Source organism: Pelecanus crispus, chromosome 19 (assembly GCF_030463565.1).
Source record: "Pelecanus crispus isolate bPelCri1 chromosome 19, bPelCri1.pri, whole genome shotgun sequence".
In the NCBI taxonomy this organism is placed as follows: Eukaryota; Metazoa; Chordata; class Aves; order Pelecaniformes; family Pelecanidae; genus Pelecanus; species Pelecanus crispus.
Genome location: NC_134661.1, coordinates 4419784 through 4437731, shown reverse-complemented (window position 1 = coordinate 4437731; position 17948 = coordinate 4419784). Strand labels below are relative to the sequence as shown.

At 45.8% G+C, this 17948-nt stretch overlaps 1 protein-coding gene across 1 annotated transcript in view; it reads left to right on the top strand.

The window, feature by feature from the left end:
- UBASH3B (ubiquitin associated and SH3 domain containing B) overlaps positions 1-17712 on the top strand; it is a 72369-nt gene extending 54657 nt beyond the window's left edge. The window contains exons 7-14 of the mRNA XM_075723228.1: positions 6161-6296; positions 6703-6823; positions 7770-7892; positions 9733-9825; positions 10574-10718; positions 15198-15304; positions 16268-16377; positions 17254-17712. Of these exons, the coding sequence (XP_075579343.1) occupies positions 6161-6296; positions 6703-6823; positions 7770-7892; positions 9733-9825; positions 10574-10718; positions 15198-15304; positions 16268-16377; positions 17254-17391 (973 nt within the window). The 3' untranslated portion in view covers positions 17392-17712. The remainder of the gene's footprint in view (positions 1-6160; positions 6297-6702; positions 6824-7769; positions 7893-9732; positions 9826-10573; positions 10719-15197; positions 15305-16267; positions 16378-17253) is intronic.
- The last annotated feature ends 236 nt before the right edge of the window (positions 17713-17948 follow it).

Below are 17948 nucleotides of genomic sequence, written 5' to 3'. Positions count from 1 at the left end.
GGAAAAGGACTTGGGATCAGCAATGTTTCTTAAGATACTTAGCAAGATTTTCAGAAACGGTTAGTCGCCTGCATGCTGTTGGCTTCAAAGAGAATGCAGACCTTATGTTTTGAATAAGGTTATACCTCATGCCTCTTGATTTTGATGGGAATTGGTAAAACAGCAATAAAACACTAGTGCTTGAGGGGTGGGTCTGGGCACTCCTGCAAGGCTGTCTGCATCTCTAAGCACGCAAACACCACCTTTGACAAATCTGGAGCATAGGGAGCAGTTTGTAAAAGCACAAGAGCACAAGGAGAGGCGTGTTCCTGCCTGCTGCCCCCCTGCTAAGCACCATGCAGGTACAGAAGTTTGATTACAGTCACACCATCAAGCAGGTAGTTACAAAGGGAAGGGATGGAGATAGAGACCAAAACATAGACAGTTCGTATTTCAAATTTCAGTGGGCACACATGACCTGTGGGAAGGGTCTCTGAGCAGAAAGGGGAAGCATTCGGTAACCCTTGTCAGCACAGGACAGCCAGAGGAACTGACCTAACTCGACACTTAGTAGAAACTGATCCAACAACTCCTCAAATAAAGAAAAATGCAGGAAACAAATAGAGCAAAAAGGGCAAGCAGTCTTTTTCTTCGCCTGTGACTTTTCAGGCTTAGCGCATGCAACGTGGTGAATGACAGACGGAGAGCAGCACAGGGCAGTCAGAGCTTGCAGGCTGGCTTCCAGATGTGACTGCCACCAACCACTGCCCTTCTGTAAACCAGCCCTAGGGCCTCCCCAACCCAGAATTCCTTCAAGCAGGGACAAGCATAGCAAAGGAGCACTCATTTACCCCTATTGTCACAACCATCTCTTCTTTTTTTGCCTGCCCTCTGAGAAATGGACACCACTAATAAAGGGCTTTTACCCATATGTTTGCCAAACAGAACAAAACTATCTATACTGAGTCTGTCACCATCAAACTTCAACTCGCCTTTTATTAACAAGGAAAGAAAAGATCTCCAGTAACCAGGGCTTAAAGAAATGAAAATCAAGACACATGGGCAAAGTCAGTCAGAGAGTTTGTAAGAAGATGGGACTTAATCCAGACCCTTCAATCTCCAATCCAGCAAGATCATCCTTTCTTCCCCTAAAATTTGCTAGCCAAAATGGTCTCAGGTCCACATATGCTGCAGCAGCCTGCTCCAGTGGATTCTGCTTTTTTTTCTTACAGTGCCTGGAAGGCTTTTGAGGCCTAGGGACTAGCATGGGAAAGAATTACTATTGCAGCAGCAACTAAAAGGAAAGCCAAATGTTTTGTAACTCCAGCACCTCTGCCTCCAGACAAGCAAAGACAGGAAATGCCCCTTCACTGATTACCACTAAAGACTATAAATCATGAATTGGAGCATGCAATATGGAGCATTTATCAAAAACATTATTACATACCCGGAAACAGTCTCATTTTACACAACAGCTTCCCACAGGGAATATTAGGTTACAGCATGTCATTTGGTCAAAACAATATAGCAAGCTAAGGAGAATCTAAGCCCTCACTGCCACCTAGGCCACAGTATTCATGGTAGGATCCTTGTGGTAAGAGAAGAACGGCGCACAGATACCTTAATTTCATAGACATGAAAGTAAGCGTGGCAGTACTCACCGGGACTCCAGGAGAACTGCCGTGGTGCAGGAGATGGGACCCAGCTCACAGTGTTGGGACCAAGGCTGCTGCTGGCAAGTGATGCTGTGATCCTGGGGGCTGGTTTGCGCTGTCTCTGTGTACACAGCCACGTCCTGTTTCATCCCTGCAGAGGAAGAAAGAAATAACAGCCATGGAGCTTTCCCTCCTAGTCACAAGAGACTGCATTCTTCAAGTGAAAATCATGCATTATTGAGATCATCACAAAAATACAGCTCACTCTGGGCTGCAGCACCCTGGCTATACCACGCAAGAGATATGACAGGCAAAATGCTATTCTGGGATATTTGATCAAATCTTTAATACAGCAAAATTAGATTGCTAGTTCCTGCACATTTCACCTGAAAAAGGTTTCCCTGTTCCACTTCTTAAGTGAGGCAGAAGCTGAACTGTGGCCTTTGCAGGCCATGTTTTTTATTGCTAATATCCAAGCAGTGCCTCAAGAGCTCTGCCTGGCACACAGACCTTCCTGGCTATCACTGTACAAACATAAAACAAAAATATGCCCCTGCCCTATAGTAAAGTCTGTACCTCAGCAGCAGACCAACAGGCTGCCACATTAGACAAGCTTGATGATCTATTTAATAGGGGAGAACAGGCTTTGCCTCAGGGCAGAGTTACTGCCCATGAAACCAGGTTGTGTCCTGAGAGACTCCAGGTCCGAATCCTTTCCCTGTCTACTAAAAATAGGAATGCTATCACTTCTATTCTGCAAACCCGAAGGATCTTCCGTACACCTAAACTACATTTCTTTACTGGCTGTGGCACATCCCTGCACGATTTTTTCTCATGCCAAGGACTGGACCTGCCGGGGACAGCAAAGAGAAACATTCGGTCTCTGGTCAGTGCTATAGATTGGAAAATAATTGAAGACAAATTGCTTCAGCATGCCACACAACGCAACCCAGATCCTAAGTCTGCATAACCCATTCTTGCCATCCCCTTAGTAAGGGTACAGGAGTGAAAGATAACCTTTCTGAAACAAGCAGTGGACTCTCCTTTGGGGAGGAACTGGCTGTGTTTGTATCAGTGTCAGGAGATCTGTTCTGACTGAGCCTAGGAGAGGACCTGGCCATAGTTATGTTAAAAACAAAACGTTTTTTCCCCTGTGTGGCATCAAGGTGGAAATCCTCTCCTGTTAGCAGCAGAAGCTACTGGTGAGCTGAAACTACTTGGAATGAATCCAAATTACAGATCGAGTATTAAAGACATACATATATATCTACCTTAAAAGCTCCCCAGCAAACTGCCTGCGGGGTGTTTTCTAAGTTGCCTGTCGTGCCTGAAAGTGAGTGGGCTACCAAGTCAAAAGAAGAAACTCTCCACCTTCAGCACACAGAGCCCAGAGGAAGTGGGAAGCCCAACGAAGGTACAAGAATTTACTTGCCCCACAGAAGCCACAAAAACCAAGCGTTCAACACCATGGGGCTCTCTGCATATGCATGTAAAGGCATATGGCAGAAGTAAGTGTGCTATCTTTGTATCTGTGGACCCAGCACCACCCAAAAGCTAAAACTTGTGATGCTTCCCTGCACTGCTTTTCCATTACCAGCAAAGCCAGAAATAGTCATCTCCTCTGCCCCAAAATGGATAGAAGCACTGTAGATATTACCCAGCAGTCTATTTCAGCTCCCCGTGAGATGCCAAAGCTATTCCTTGCCCCTTTAATAAGCCTGAGAAATCAGACTTGGCACAAGTAGCGGGGGGAGGAAAAACAGCCCTAATTTTTCAAGCTATATTTGGGCCTCAGTAGGTTTTTTTCCACTTTGTCTTCCTCCCATTCTGCAACAATGGCTGGTGCTTTTTCCCCGGGGATCCCTCTCCTCTAGATAATGATGAGTGATGTGGCAGAGGAGTCTTTTCCTACACAGAGCTGAGGACTAGTGCTGTTGTGCCATGACAGAGACCCTTTCTCCATCCTCTGCTGCAGCATCTCCATTCTTGAAGGGGCCTTTCCTGACAGGGAGGACATTGCCTCCAGGGACACAGCAGTATCACTGATGGAGCAGCGAAGGCAAGGCATCATCCAGAAGACAGTAGATGATGTTGTCTGCCTTCAGTCTCTGTTTGCCAAGCAGAGGAACCACAAGCCTTTGGGAAAAGCTTCCAAACAATGACCTATGCTTAGAAGATGACTAAGCTGAAATAGCTTCAGCGGTTTCTGTTTTCCACCAACATCAAGGAGATACGACTGAAGTCAGGCTGGTGGCTCTCCTCCAGACACAGCAAGATAGTATGCCTTTGCCTCACTATCATTCGCAGCAAATCTTAGCATTTATAAATAGTACGTGGCTTTTTAATAAGGGCTTAGAGAGAAAGAAAGTCTCAGAAATTGTGCAGCAGTTCCTGGGGGTAAAGGGAAGAGGGGTAACCAAACAAATCCTTAGTATTCTCCAGTCCAGCATCCTTAAAAGACCATCACATGGGCAAAGTAGGAAAGGGCTGAGATAGGATGACAGGTTGGAAGCTGCAACACAGAAGTAAAGACAGAGAGCTCAGGATCAAGATCCACTTTGTACAGCAATAGAGATGGGGCCTAGCTAAGAAATTCAGATTCTTCTCATATTGAGCTATTCAAGTTTTCGGGTCAGTGAGGATGTATCTGTGCTAGCTGCACCCACACTCCAAGCTGACCACTTAATACAGTGATAAATGTCTGATCGTGCTCCCTGCTCAGGGCTTAGCCGCCCTGGGCTTGGCACACGCTAATGCACTTGGGCAGCTTTTGGATCAGAGTTGGCCTTATCCTGCCAGCTGGAAGCGTGGTCCGAGTGCGCTTCTGCCTACAATATACCACATGCATATATTCTGAGAAGGAGGGTTAGACATCATTTCTCACCGCAGCACCCGGTAATATTTCCCTCAGTTTATCCACAAAGCTCTCCTGCCTACATTTAACTCCTCTTCAAGATCCACCGCCCCTGTTGCACCTCGTAGTCGTACCATGCTTAACTCAGAGGTATTTGCTGCGCTGACCTCTGATGCTCTACCTGCATTTGGGCGATGAGAGGAACAGTTCCTTGGAGCAAGCCCAGCCCTTGTTGGGAATTCACCATGAATAAAATAAATACAGTTATGAGAATCAGTAATGCTAGAAGGTCAGGTCTGAAAGAGTAAGAGCAGGAGGCTGGAGAGGTTATCTGCTGCCAGAGGGCTGTGCCCACAGTGCCTGCTGCAAGGCTGCTGCTTCACACTGTTGGACGGGGATCAACAGTGCTGTCCCCAGCACGGCGGGTTACCACCTCCTGCTCCCCTTGCCTGCCAGCACTTCTCTGCATGGCATCTGCACCTGACCAAATAAGCCAGTAGCTCGGTCTCACCCTTGCACCCTAATTCCACCAGGTAAGGGACCAACATCAGGACCAAAGGTGTGGTATTTTTTTTCTTCTTTAAACAGGTGCAAATCTTATGATCTCACAGAAGATTAGCTCTTTACAAAAATGCAGATGACCTATTTTTGTTCCATTGGTAGCAGCACTTGGTGTTATTTTAACAGCTATGAAACACCTCTGAGATTTTATCCTAACTAGGTGCTAGTCAGGAAGCAACTTCTGACATACTTAAGGCACTGAAAAGCGCAAGCAAAAGCAACTATTTCTGTCAAAGTAAATGACCATCTGCATTAAGTGGCGATGCGTTTTTTTTATGACTAAGCAAAGGTAACCCATACAATGTAACCAAATCAGCAGAGGGTCACTGCCAGTTTCTGTAATTGCCTGTCAGAGTTGACTCCCGAGGGTCTTGGTCAAAGTCCTTGAACGTCTGGGCACAAGAGCTTTATTCAGAGGCACCATCATTAGATAAGCCCCTTGAGGCAGAATGGGATCTATTATGTCCTTTGGCTACACTTAACAGGAAGCACTGGTGAGAATAAATTCCCACGGTAGATGGGAAATGGAATAGACAGCACTGAAAAATGTAGAAACCACTCAGACTGAGTGTGCCATGCCCCTACCAGGGGATACAAGCTATTTTGTGTGCAGGAACCCTGAAAACTGCCCAGCAGGAAAGGCAGGGCTGTGCTCCAGCTTTCTACTGAAGCAATAGCTGATGCCACAAAGGTGAGTGAAAACTCTCTGTAGCCATTAGTTTCCAAACTTTGGTCCACAAGACCACGGTAAGTGATGTGCAGCTGGTTCCCAGATGATGTTAGTGAGCATCTTGTGGCTGTGAGGAAGGTCTTGGCATTTTCCATGAGAATATTTGAGGGCTGACAGAGCCTTGCAGACCAAAGTTTGGGAACTGCTGTTCTGTGAAACTGTTTCTAAGGAAACAGCCCGTTGAGATGGGATTTGTCTCTTCATGTGTGTTCATCACCTAGCAAGGTGCTCTCTAGGCAGCACTAAAATACAATAATAATGTAATAACATGACAACAGTAATTATCATCAGTTCCTGAAGACTACAGAAGTGTCCTTACTACAGCCTGAGCGCACAAAGTTCAAAGCATTCCCAAAGCCAACATCATTCTATTTTCTGCAGGTCCTACTCAATTCTGAATACTGCATCTTCCCCATCCCTTCAAGCCTTCACTGATGGAGCTCTGGAAAGAAGACAGCAGGAAGACCAAGGACCCGGGGACGCGGGGCCACTCACTATCATCTGCCAGAACGTGCAGGTAGGGACACACGCACACATGTAAATCACACATGGTTTTAGTGGCAAGTTTCCAGCAACTGGGTTTTCCCCGACAACTTATCTTCTGGTCTCCTTTCACTGCCTGCAGCAGAAGTTACAAGTTAAAGTTCTCTACAAGCTTTTGAATGACACAGTTAACCACAGGCACAGAAGACATTGCTGGCCCCAAACTTGCTCTTAGCATGCGGCAGCACGGCCCCATCCTCTGCTCACTTTAGCAGTTTTATACCAGCATAAATTTACCAACTTCAGAAGAGTTTCCTGTACCTGCATTTGCACTGGGGTAAAGCAAGAGGTGCCTGGTCCCGAGTCCTGTTTGTAAATCAGATCTCAGAAAAAACTTTGCACTTTCATGAAGGTCAAACATCCTGTAATTTTTCTTCCAGCCCCTGAGAATAACCAGCCAGCCAGGGCCTCAGAAACGCTGCCTGTTTGTCTGCAGACATGGGGAAAGGATGGATGTCGTTTTTGGGAAGTACTGGTTGTCACAGTGTTTTGATGCCAAAGGTGAGTCAGTTCCCGTGGGTCTCTCGGGCTCTAGGTTTAGATGAAGGAAGGAGAGTGGCAGCTGCCTGAGGCAAAGCTTAGATGGAAGCTGTGGTTTCCTAACACCAAGGATTCCCTTGAGCAGTTACGAGTGGCAGAGCACCTCAGTGCAGAGCTCTGCGATGGTAGGGCTGCAGTCAGAAGCAGAAACACAAGCCAGGCAGTAAACACTACATTTGCTAATACTTGGGAAACTATTGCAGGAAGGATTACATTACAGTAACATCGCCAAAGGGCATTTTAATTTGGAAATTAAGTCATGATGCTAGTAGTCAGTGTCCAGTGCAAACATCTACTACCATCAGGAAAACCTTTTGCACAGCTGGCTCTCAGTCCTAAATGAAAATAGCACCACTACAGGTACAGTTCAGAGTGCCTTTTGGGGCATAAATTGGAGTTTACAACCCAGTAATATGCTTGAGTTTCAGACTATACAGACTATAACTTCAGGCTCTGTTAGCATTAGAGCTATTCAGAAATTTATAAAAATCTTTTTTCTATTCAAAAAAATCCAGTATCTTGTAGTCAAAATCGTTGGGAAAAAGGATGATTTTACAACTACCTTCTGTCTAAATTACGTTTGAAGAGCTCTGACATTTTGGCCTCCTGTAAAAGCGTAACATTTGAGGTTTCACTTGTTGTGGGATGAAAATCACTTTCCTTTGGGGCATTAAATCTGTCCTACAGATAACTTTAAAAACATTAGCAACATTCTCTACTGATTTTGAACTGATACTTAATTTTGTCAGACTCCTGACAGTTTTACACAGGAAAAACTGCTCAACAGCCAGGTCTAGGCAGCACCTGCAAGGTGCGGACACTGTGGTGCAAGCAGATAGAAACAGGCATGATGCTCTCTGCTCTAATCGAGTAATTCCAGCAGCTGCTTCTAACCTTTCTCTCACAGGAAGGTATATGCGTAGTAACCTGAATATGCCTCACAGCTTACCTCAAAGAAGCGGCGGTTTCAGGGATTATGAAAAAGACGCGCCAATCACCGTGCTGGGCTGTACGCAGGCAAGGCTTGTTGGTAAGTTGTCCTCAGCAGACAACACCTTGCCCAGGAAGCTTTGCTATCTTCCTCCCACACACCCAGACAGAGAAAGAGAAAGTGCAAGGCAGAAAATTACAAACCGGGTGCCCTAAACTAATGGGATTTAGATGTTTCAAGAACCTTTGCAAAGTCCCTTCACCTTCCCTGGCAAGCCCCCTCTTTGAAAGAAAACCTCATCTCCTTCAGCTGCTGCAGCTGAAGAAAAGACAAAGCACAAAATCTGGGACATGGTATGAAATCAGAGCCATCAGCAGTGCGGTTGCAGAGCGTTTGCTGCCGCCCTGTGAACTTGCCACACTGGAAGATGCTGTTATTACCAATGTTGGTGAGAAATGCAGCAGTGTGACGGTCACCTCATGCAAAATATGCTTTTTCCTTGACTTTGACAATCTTAAATTTTGACCTGCAGTTTGCTACACCCATATACTTTTACCAGCCTGTCTGCCTTTATGTTTACATGGCAAAAACATAGTCCAAATTATTTCCAGTGTTCTCACCCCGCCCCCCCCCCCCATCCTTGTCCCTGACTTCTGAGTCTGTTGGTTTGTGTAGAGACAGAAAATTATTTGGTAGTCAAAGAGCACATACTGAGCATTGTGATTAGGGGAGCCCAGCCCCTTAAAGACATGAGCTTCAGAGAGCAGTACTTAGCATTTTCTCAAATTCAAATCCTTTGGAGTACTTCATCTTGGTCACATTCAAACTAGGGCAGCTAAAATTATACTTGCTTTTTAAACAAAAATAAATCAGTGTACAACAGCAGGATGCTCAGACTCCCGGCCACATTGCATCAGGGTTCGCAATATGCACATAACAGAAGGCGAATCTGGGAGCAATCACAGCACACTTTGCTGGTATCATTAAATGGGTCCGAGTACACAACTGCATATGTGACCCAGACGCCATCAACCTGCCGGCGCAGCTGCGGCATGCCAGCCATCTGCAGGCAACCGCTCCCCGCTGCAGCGGCACAGACTCGACCTTGACGATTGCCGGAGCCATAATTCCTCTGACGACTAAAGCAAACGAGCAGCTTCCCCGTGACAGAGGGCTGTTAGATGTGCCGCTCCTTCTAAATTACCCCACTTCTCTCAAGAGATTTATAGATCGGTTTGACATGGTTACAGCCATCATTAAACATAAGAAGTCAAGGTTAATAACCCCTTCTTGCTCCCACTTCTTTGTCCTGCCTCTTCAAATATAACAAAAATATAACTCTTTCTTACTACAAGTCTGTGCAGTGCTGAGCAGATTCCTGTTCTCATTTGATTCCCTTAGGCATTGCAAGAATATTAATAACCCTAATAGTGGAGTTGATTCTTATCTCATTTTCAGTGATCTTCCACCTGTGTAATGAAATGGTAATTTATACTAGCGAAGAATCGAGCCAATTGAATTAAGTTGGGTTTCAGTTAAGTTGAATCAGTCTGATTTACGGCTTATAAATGAAATGAAATTAAATTCAAGCTCTCCACAATTTTTCTCAGCACACTGTTTGCTTTTTGGCTAAATCTAAGAGAAGCAGAAACTGAGCAAAAGCTGCTGTTATTTCTTTGCATACTGGTTAAATACCTAGATGCACGTGGAGCAACACTCACAGAAAAAATGTATCCTGGTTCCACAGCTGTGCACATCACAGTGCCCGACACACCGCTGAAATAAAATACGATGGGTACACACATTTCCCAGAACACAAGCGGTGCAGCTGGGAAGCTGCTTTAGCTCCTTGCCGGGTGGCAGATACCCTGCACGCTGCTGTTGCTGTTACAATGCCATTTGTCTGGTTTTATTCACGGGTGTTGAAACTTGATTGCAGGTGAAGCCTTGCTAGAAACGAATACTGTTGTAGACTACATCTACAGCTCCCCATCCCTACGGTGTGTACAGACAGCACACAATATCCTGAAAGGTAAGAACCCAATGAGCAGGAAAAGCTGCATTCTCCTCGCTTTCTGGGAAAAACACTGCCAACCAGATAAAAGGGAGCCTGGCATGGGAGACCCAAGTAAATGGTAATATGGGGTGAGGATTATTTCCGTGGGAGTTTACTTCCCATTAGCGCAATGCTGTCCATAAGGAGCCCTTTTCTAGTTGCATAGTGTGACAAGTGCTTAGGCAAGCGGCGTGCTGGCCCTAACACCAGCTGCCGGTCAGGCTTGGGTTTCTTGCCCCCGCTGCAGAAGCCAGAGGTGCATTTGGGGTGGGTGGACACATCCAGCTCAGCATGCCCTGCACCCTTGCCTGTTCACTCTCCTGCATCTGCTCCTTGCTGTGTGCTCCCACAGCAATTGCTGCCACCAAGAAACTTGCTACCCCAGTAAGAATAATTTACTGCAGAAACTGGGAAGGGAAATAGTGATAGAAGCATGAGATGCCCTGGCATTGAAAACAGTCGAAAAACAGCTTCAAAATACAATCACGCCTAGGTTCAGTATATTGCATGTAGCTGCCAGCCAGAGGTTTACATTCCCTGACATATCATATGCCAAGTACATATATTAAATACTTCATCTTTCATACCTACTATTAATCGACTGACTCCTTAGAGAGAAAAAAAATAATTTACAATCAAACTGAAGTATTAAAGCTGCAAAGTCTTGCTGCCTTCCTCCCCAGCTACCTTCATTGGTATCTAGTCTCCTTTCTCCCTTTTCCAGGTATGCAACAAGAGAACAACCTGAAAATTCGAATAGAGCCAGGCTTGTTTGAATGGACCAAGTGGGTCTCTGGGAACACACTACCTGCCTGGATACCCCCTGTGGATTTAGCTGCAGCTACTCTAAGTGTTGATACAACCTACAGGTAGAAGGGGGGTGAGAGGGTCTGGTATTGCTTTTTGGCTTTGTTTTTGAAGAGTAACACTCTGCTGAGTTTTTAAATTGAAGCAGTGACTGGAAGAGCTGCTGAGGCTCCCAGAATAAACTTAGAGCGGGCTCAAGGCTGCTGTGTTGAACACAACCTGAGAACGGCATATAAAGCACGTTTCCCAGATCACTGGCAAGGTCCAGCTACATTGCTAATCATGGAGGTCATCTTTCCAGCACTCCTTCTGTCCTGGGCATCTTTCAGGTGTGCAGGAAACCCTCAAAGCATTTTTTGTTTGTTGTAACCCTTTTCCTAAAACTTAGGAGTTTGGGCTCAGCTAACAGAACTAGTTTTGTTGACTAAGTTCCCTGACCATCACGTTCATAGACTGAACTGGATCCTGGGCTCATTCACACCTGCCCTTCCACTCCCCAGAGGAAAAAGCTTGTCTGTCTTTCTATTACAATTAATATGTGATGGATCTTAATTGTAAATTTTGCAATTTACAATTGCAAATGGGGAGCATGTTTACATCTGTCAGGAATTCAGGGTCTCCTGTGACATCAAAATTCAGAGGTTTTCTATCAAAGAGCTAAACCCTAAGCATTTATCACTTCTCAGCAATTACATCTGAAATGTTTTTAGTGGAAAAAATTGCAGGTTTCTGACTCAGGTTTTCATGGTATTCAACCCAAAAACAGTTGGTGAAAGCAAACAAAGCGAACGTCTGGTTAAAAAACATTTGAATGGCAAATGGATAAGCACCACTGATCTTTCCTCCCACTTTGCAGAAAAGGGAAGCGCAAAGATAATTCGCTCGGCTTTCAGGGGCCCTGACAGAGCCGCTCCAAAAGCGCAGAGCTGACCTTCACAGAGCTCAGCATTTTTGCCGGCCACCCCTGTGGCTGCACAGATCAGTCCTGGTGCCTGGTTAGGCTCCATATCGCGAATTCATGCCCTTGCTGCCAGCCTCTACTGCTTTCCTTTTATCCAGCCACATGGCCATACCTCTGCGTTCCCAATATCACTGCCAACAAACACCACGGGGCTGCTGGGAGCAACCTGCAGCCTGAGTCTGGAGGGAAACTCAAGACTTTTCTGACTCCCCAGTGAAGCATCACAGCCATAGTGCCATCCAGCCTAACACACAAATGCTTTTTACCGTAAGCTGTAGAGAGAAAGGCTAAATAAAACCCAGCAGAAATAGCCATGTGGCAAAGAATAGACAAGATGATCTGTTCAGGCTTCCTACTCTCAAATTTATGATTCATTTATACAAGCCAGACTCAAAGAGCTCCCACAAAGAAGGAAACTCCAGAAAGGTCACACTGCACCTCACTACTGAAATATCTGTATCACTATGACTTCTTGCAGAGACTAGCCCTTTCTATCTAGTGTGAGCCTAATCACTGTCTGAGCAATCTCAGATAAAAGAAACCATTTATAATACACACATAGTATACATACACAGGAGTTCCACCTACATGGGCTTGGTGACAAATATTTTGTGGATGGGTTTTTGTGGTTTATGGTATCACCAGAAACACTGGTGTTTCCCGGTGTCCCAGTGCACCCATCTGTTCAAGAATCCTCAAGTGGAATAAGCAGCTGAAACATTAAAAAGAAAAACAAGAAAGAAAATGTAAAGAAAAAAAAACCTAATATTTTTCATACTAATTATATTATAAATTACTTGTGTTGCGTCCTTTTGGTCTGCAGCTAAAATTCCAACACTCTGAGGGTATCTAAATAGAAGTCTTTACACTGTATTTATCCCTGAAAGGGTATCACATGGCTAACACTCAGCAGAGCAGCTAGACCACAGGAGAGTCTCTGCTTCAGAAAATACATGTCTTCTGGGAAGACCGTAACGAATATTCTCAGCACAAGAAAAGAGTCTGCTCTTGTGCGGTCAGCTGGTTAGGTGGGGGACTGGGACACAGCCCTCCGGGTCCTCTCTGTCTCCTATCACAAGTGTAATTCCTGTAGATGTATCAGATCACTGGACAGAGAAAAGTTAGGTCTTTTCCTTGCACCACGGCATGAAAATACAGCCTCTTGCTTCCTAGCCCTTGCTTCTCTGTGCACATCAACCTGCTCCAGCTGATACGGTTGGCCAGAGTCCCACCAGGCAATTCACTGAAACACCCTGGCCCAGGAGGAGGCCGGCTAATTCCAGGCATTTCCCAGCAATGCAGCTTTACAGATGGCCAAAGCAGCAGTTTGCCTCTGCCCTTCACCATCAAAGCCTGAGCAGTGAAGAGAGCCAGCATCTGCCTTCTCCACGCTCCATGTTTCTCCCTCTACCTGCCCAGTCTCCTCAGACAAAGATGTTGTCAGCCCACCCTCTAAGCCTGAAACCGTGGTAGCACAGCGCAGACCTCAGTCTGGCAAAGGCGGCTTGGGCGGTGGCTTGTCACACTGCTCTGACCGCACAGCTCCCAGCCAGTCTGTCCACAGGCGGCTGTGTCGACACCGTCCTTGTCCCGCTGTCCCTTCCTCCTCACCCACTTCTGCTGGGTACGGATTTTGTTCTGCTGCCACTCACTAATTTTATGTGAGTGGGTGAGCGCTGAAATCTGCTAATCAAAGGACATGTGCCTAAATAAACGCAAAGTGGCATCGTTATTGCTGCATGCCATTGCAAAAGTAGAATCATAGAATCATAGAATGCTTTGGGTTGGAAGGGCCCTTTAGAGGTCATCTAGCCCAACCCCCCTGCAGCGAGCAGGGACAGCTTTAACCAGACCAGGGTGCTCAGAGCCCCGTCCAACCTGACCTGGGATGTTTCTAGGGATGGGGCCTCCACTACCTCTCTGGGCAACACGTTCCAGTGCTTCACCACCCTCATCGTAAAAAATTTCTTCCTTATATCATCTAAATCTAAATCTACCCTCCTTTAGTTTAAAACCATTATTCCTTGTCCTGTCACAACAGGCCTTGGTAAAAAGACTGTCCTCATCTTTCCTCTAGGCCCCCTTTAAGCACTGGAAGGCCGCAATTTTTTGCAGATGACACCAAATCTGCAATCATTTGCAGATGACACCAAACTTTGCAGATGACACCAAACTGGGTGGGAGTGTCGATCTGCTCGAGAGTAGGATGGCCCTGCAGAGGGACCTGGACAGGCTGGACCGATGGGCCGAGGCCAACTGTATGAGGTTCAACAAGGCCAAGTGTCAGGTCCTGCACTTGGGTCACAACAACCCCATGCAGCGCTACAGGCTTGGGGAAGAGTGGCTGGAAAGCTGCCTGTCGGAAAAGGACCTGGGGGTGTTGGTCAACAGCCGGCTGAACATGAGCCAGCAGTGTGCCCAGGTGGCCAAGAAGGCCAACAGCATCCTGGCTTGTATCGGGAATGGTGTGGCCAGCAGGAGCAGGGAGGTGATCGTTCCCCTGTGTACAGCACTGGTGAGGCTGCACCTGGAATGCTGTGTCCAGTTTTGGGCCCCTCAATACAAGAAGGACATTGAGGTGCTGGAGCGTGTCCAGAGAAGGGCAACAAGGCTGGTGAAGGGTCTGGAGCACAGGGCTGATGGGGAGCAGCTGAGGGAACTGGGATTGTTTAGCCTGGAGAAGAGGAGTTCTGAGTGGAGACCTTATCGCTCTCTACAACTACCTGAAAGGAGGTTGTAGTGAGGTGGGTGTTGGTCTCTTCTCCCATGTAGTTAGCGATAGAACGAGAGGAAATGGGCTTAAGCTGTGCCAGGGGAGGCTTAGGTTGGAAATTAGGAAAAATTTCTTTACGGAAAGAGTGGTCAAGCATTGGACCAGGCTGCCCAGAGAGGTGGTGGAGTCACCATCCCTGGAGGTGTTCAAAAAACGGGTAGATGTGGCACTTCGGGACATGGTTTAGTCTAGTCTACCCTTGATTGGTTTAGTGTGGACTTGGTAGTGTAGGTTAATGGTTGGACTGGATGATCTGAAAGGTCTTTTCCAACCTAAACGATTCTATGATTCTATTCTATAAGGTCTCCTCACAGCCTTCTCTTCTCCAGGCTGAACAATCCTAACTCCCTCAGCCTGGTAGGAGAGGGGCTCCAGCCCTCGGATCATTTTTGTGGCCTCCTCTGGAGCCGCTCCAACAGCTCCATGTCCTTGTGCTGAGGGCTCCAGAGCTGGATGCAGTACTGCAGGTGGGGTCTCACCAGAGCAGAGTGGCAGAATCGCCTCCCTCGACCTGCTGGCCACACTGCTTTTGATGTGGCCCAGGATATGCACAGTAACACAACTATAATCAGCACGTCGTATGCTGCCTCCACTCACCGGTCCACATAAAAGGAAACAGTTATCATTTTTTCCCAGCTAACTGAAATGCAGGAATGGTAAACATCTCAGTCTTACACAAAATGCAGTTCAGGGGATCTGGGGAATTAGAAGAGTTAAAGAAACAAGAGATTTTCAGATGAATCATAACTTGCACTTAAAACTTTATCACTTCTTCCAATTTACTGTACTTGTTTTTTCTGCTCACAGACCTCATATTCCTGTCAGCAAGTTAGTGGTTTCTGAATCTTATGATACATACATAAGTAGAAGCTACCAAGTAACAAAAGAAATCATCAGTGAATGTAAAGGCAAAGGTAAGTGCTACAGAGAGGGTGAAAACCAAGACATGCTCTCTGGGGCGTGAATGACGATATTCCCGACCAGTCTTTCCTTCTTCAAGGAGATGAATCCCCATATCTGAGTGTCTCATCCCCTCTCCCAGAGATATTGGGAACTCCAGGTTCAACTGTATGTGTCAGAACTATCAGTTCAGATACGCTCAGCTTATGAGAAAGTTCCATAAACTTTAGTAGCAGAAGTATTTTAGGGATCCCTACCCAATGCAAGCTATCTGTTTCTCAAGGGAGTAAATAAGCCATTTGCACCTTGCTGTCTGTTACCAGCATCAGATGGGGCATCTTCCATCCCCTGTCTGAGCTACTCTCCTGAAACATATACCCATAAAGACTGTAGAACATTTCTACAAACACAATATTGAAATTAAAAAATCTCTAGCTTCTATTTTTCATTCACAATATAGGAATAGGATTTTTCTAAGTTCTGGTGATTTCACTAATTTCATTTCACTAATCCGTCTCTACATTCTAAACCTTTTATTTTAACAGTTTGCCCACAAACCTCGATAGCATAGTGAGACATTGTTTGTAAAGGATCTTGGAAATAGGAATCTAAAACAATTGCTGTGGAAAACCAGCAACTGAAATTAAAGTGCTTGTTTTAATCAGAATTAATTTGGGGGTAAAAGAAAAGTATTTGCTTCAAGGGAAGCTGAAATCTCACTGGCATTCTTCTTTTCGTCAGAAAGCCATTTTAAAACTAAGCAGCGCTGAGTTAAGCATTACCCTGAAAACTGAGAAATGCTCTAAATATGTTACTAAACCTTGCTTTTTCCCCCCCATATACACAGTTTAATGCATTGTTATATAATAAACTGAACCCATTTTGAACATTTTAAATGGTTAGCTTGATCTTGGGCACCAGTCCCTAAAAGCTGGCTTCATCCCCCTGCTCAGCCTGCATTTCTCACTTTATTTCAGGAAATAACATCCTGATAGTGGCACACGCATCCTCCCTGGAGGCTTGTACCTGCCAGCTCCAAGGGCTCTCGCCGCAGAACTCCAAGGACTTTGTACAGATGGTCCGAAAGGTAATTACCACCAGCGAGGAGTAAAGCTCACTGGCTTTACAAAGAGAAAAGAAATTTGCAATCTGCTTAACCAGGCAGAGGACACTTTGTTCCTCCTGTCTGATCATTCTGCCCGTTACTGAATTTCATCCATTTCAGAAGTCATGAGAGTAACGCAGGTTGGTTTAAGAGGCTTATCTTAATGTGTCACTTCTGTAACAGATATCACAGGATCAGATACCCACCTACAAATGGGCTTGCAGTGACTCTGCTTTATGCTTGTAGATACAGGCACTGTACAGAGACTCCCACAGTGCCCTCCAGTGCTGAAAACACCCTAACCACAGTTAACAGGGCACTTCTGCCCTACGACACTTCTCCTTCTCATTTCACTCTAAAGAGCTTTTAATGATCAGGGAAAAGGCCTGAAAATTGTAATGGGGTCTTCTGCCTTCATTGCTTTACTCCCACCCTGGCTAAGGACATTGTCCACTGCCAACCTTGCAGACGCTCTCTGGGATGTTCATAGCTCACACTTGATCCGAGGACACCTGAGCCAGAGTGGCATCCATATTTCTCCTCCATAACTGCACTGGCCTTCAGGGTTTTGGACCACGTCAGCCAACAGGTCATCTTCAGTTTGAACTGGCCCATATTTAAACTACGTTCCAAGGGTATAATCTGTCTTTCCCAGTGTTTTGCATGTACAATGGTGCACAAAGTCTGGCTGTCACACCTGAGTCCTACAATCATCTTTTGAAAATGGGGGAGAGAGGAAGAGAGAGAAGACAGTGATTTCACTACTTCAGCAGCACAGTAGGACTTCAGCACTTAGGGGAGCTAAGGGCACAGCTCGATCCCTGCTCATTGCCTTTATTTCCTTCTCTCTGCACACAGATTCCATACTTGGGGTTTTGTTCGTGCGAAGAACTGGGAGATACAGGTGTTTGGCAGCTTACGGACCCCCCCATCCTCCCTCTCACACACGGACCAACTGGAGGCTTTAACTGGAGAGAAACCTTACTGCAAGAATAGGCAAAGCTACATGAGCAAGGAAAACCCATGGCCTTTCTAAGCGTTAGAGAATGTCTCTTCTTTCTTGTGTTTATTGACAGTGGAAAAATAGTCATAACATGTTCAGTGGATCACACAAACAGCTGTTCTAGCATATCTCTCACAGCCACAGTCATGCAAAAATTCTCATATACAACTAGGCGAATACAAAAGGGAATGATTTGAAGGAAGAAATATTAAAATACATATTGAAGCTCTTGCACCGTAGGGAGTCTCTGTTTAGTCAGTAGCTCAGGTAGATTTTCCCACCTTGAATGGAGCTCTGATAACACCAGTAACTTTCACTGCCTTCTGCACCACATTAGAAACAACTAGCACTGCATAAAAGTTGAGCATTCAGGATGCTGGGGTTTTTTTTCACTACTATTTTGCAAAGCATTAGCAGGCTTGTTCATGAGCACGTGTTGAGACCCTCCTCACAACCCCCAAATTCTCAGCACCTTCTACAAAGCGTATCCCCACCAGCTGGAAACAGGAGTCCAGTGTTGCCTCTGCAGGCAGCATCAGATTATTCCTCT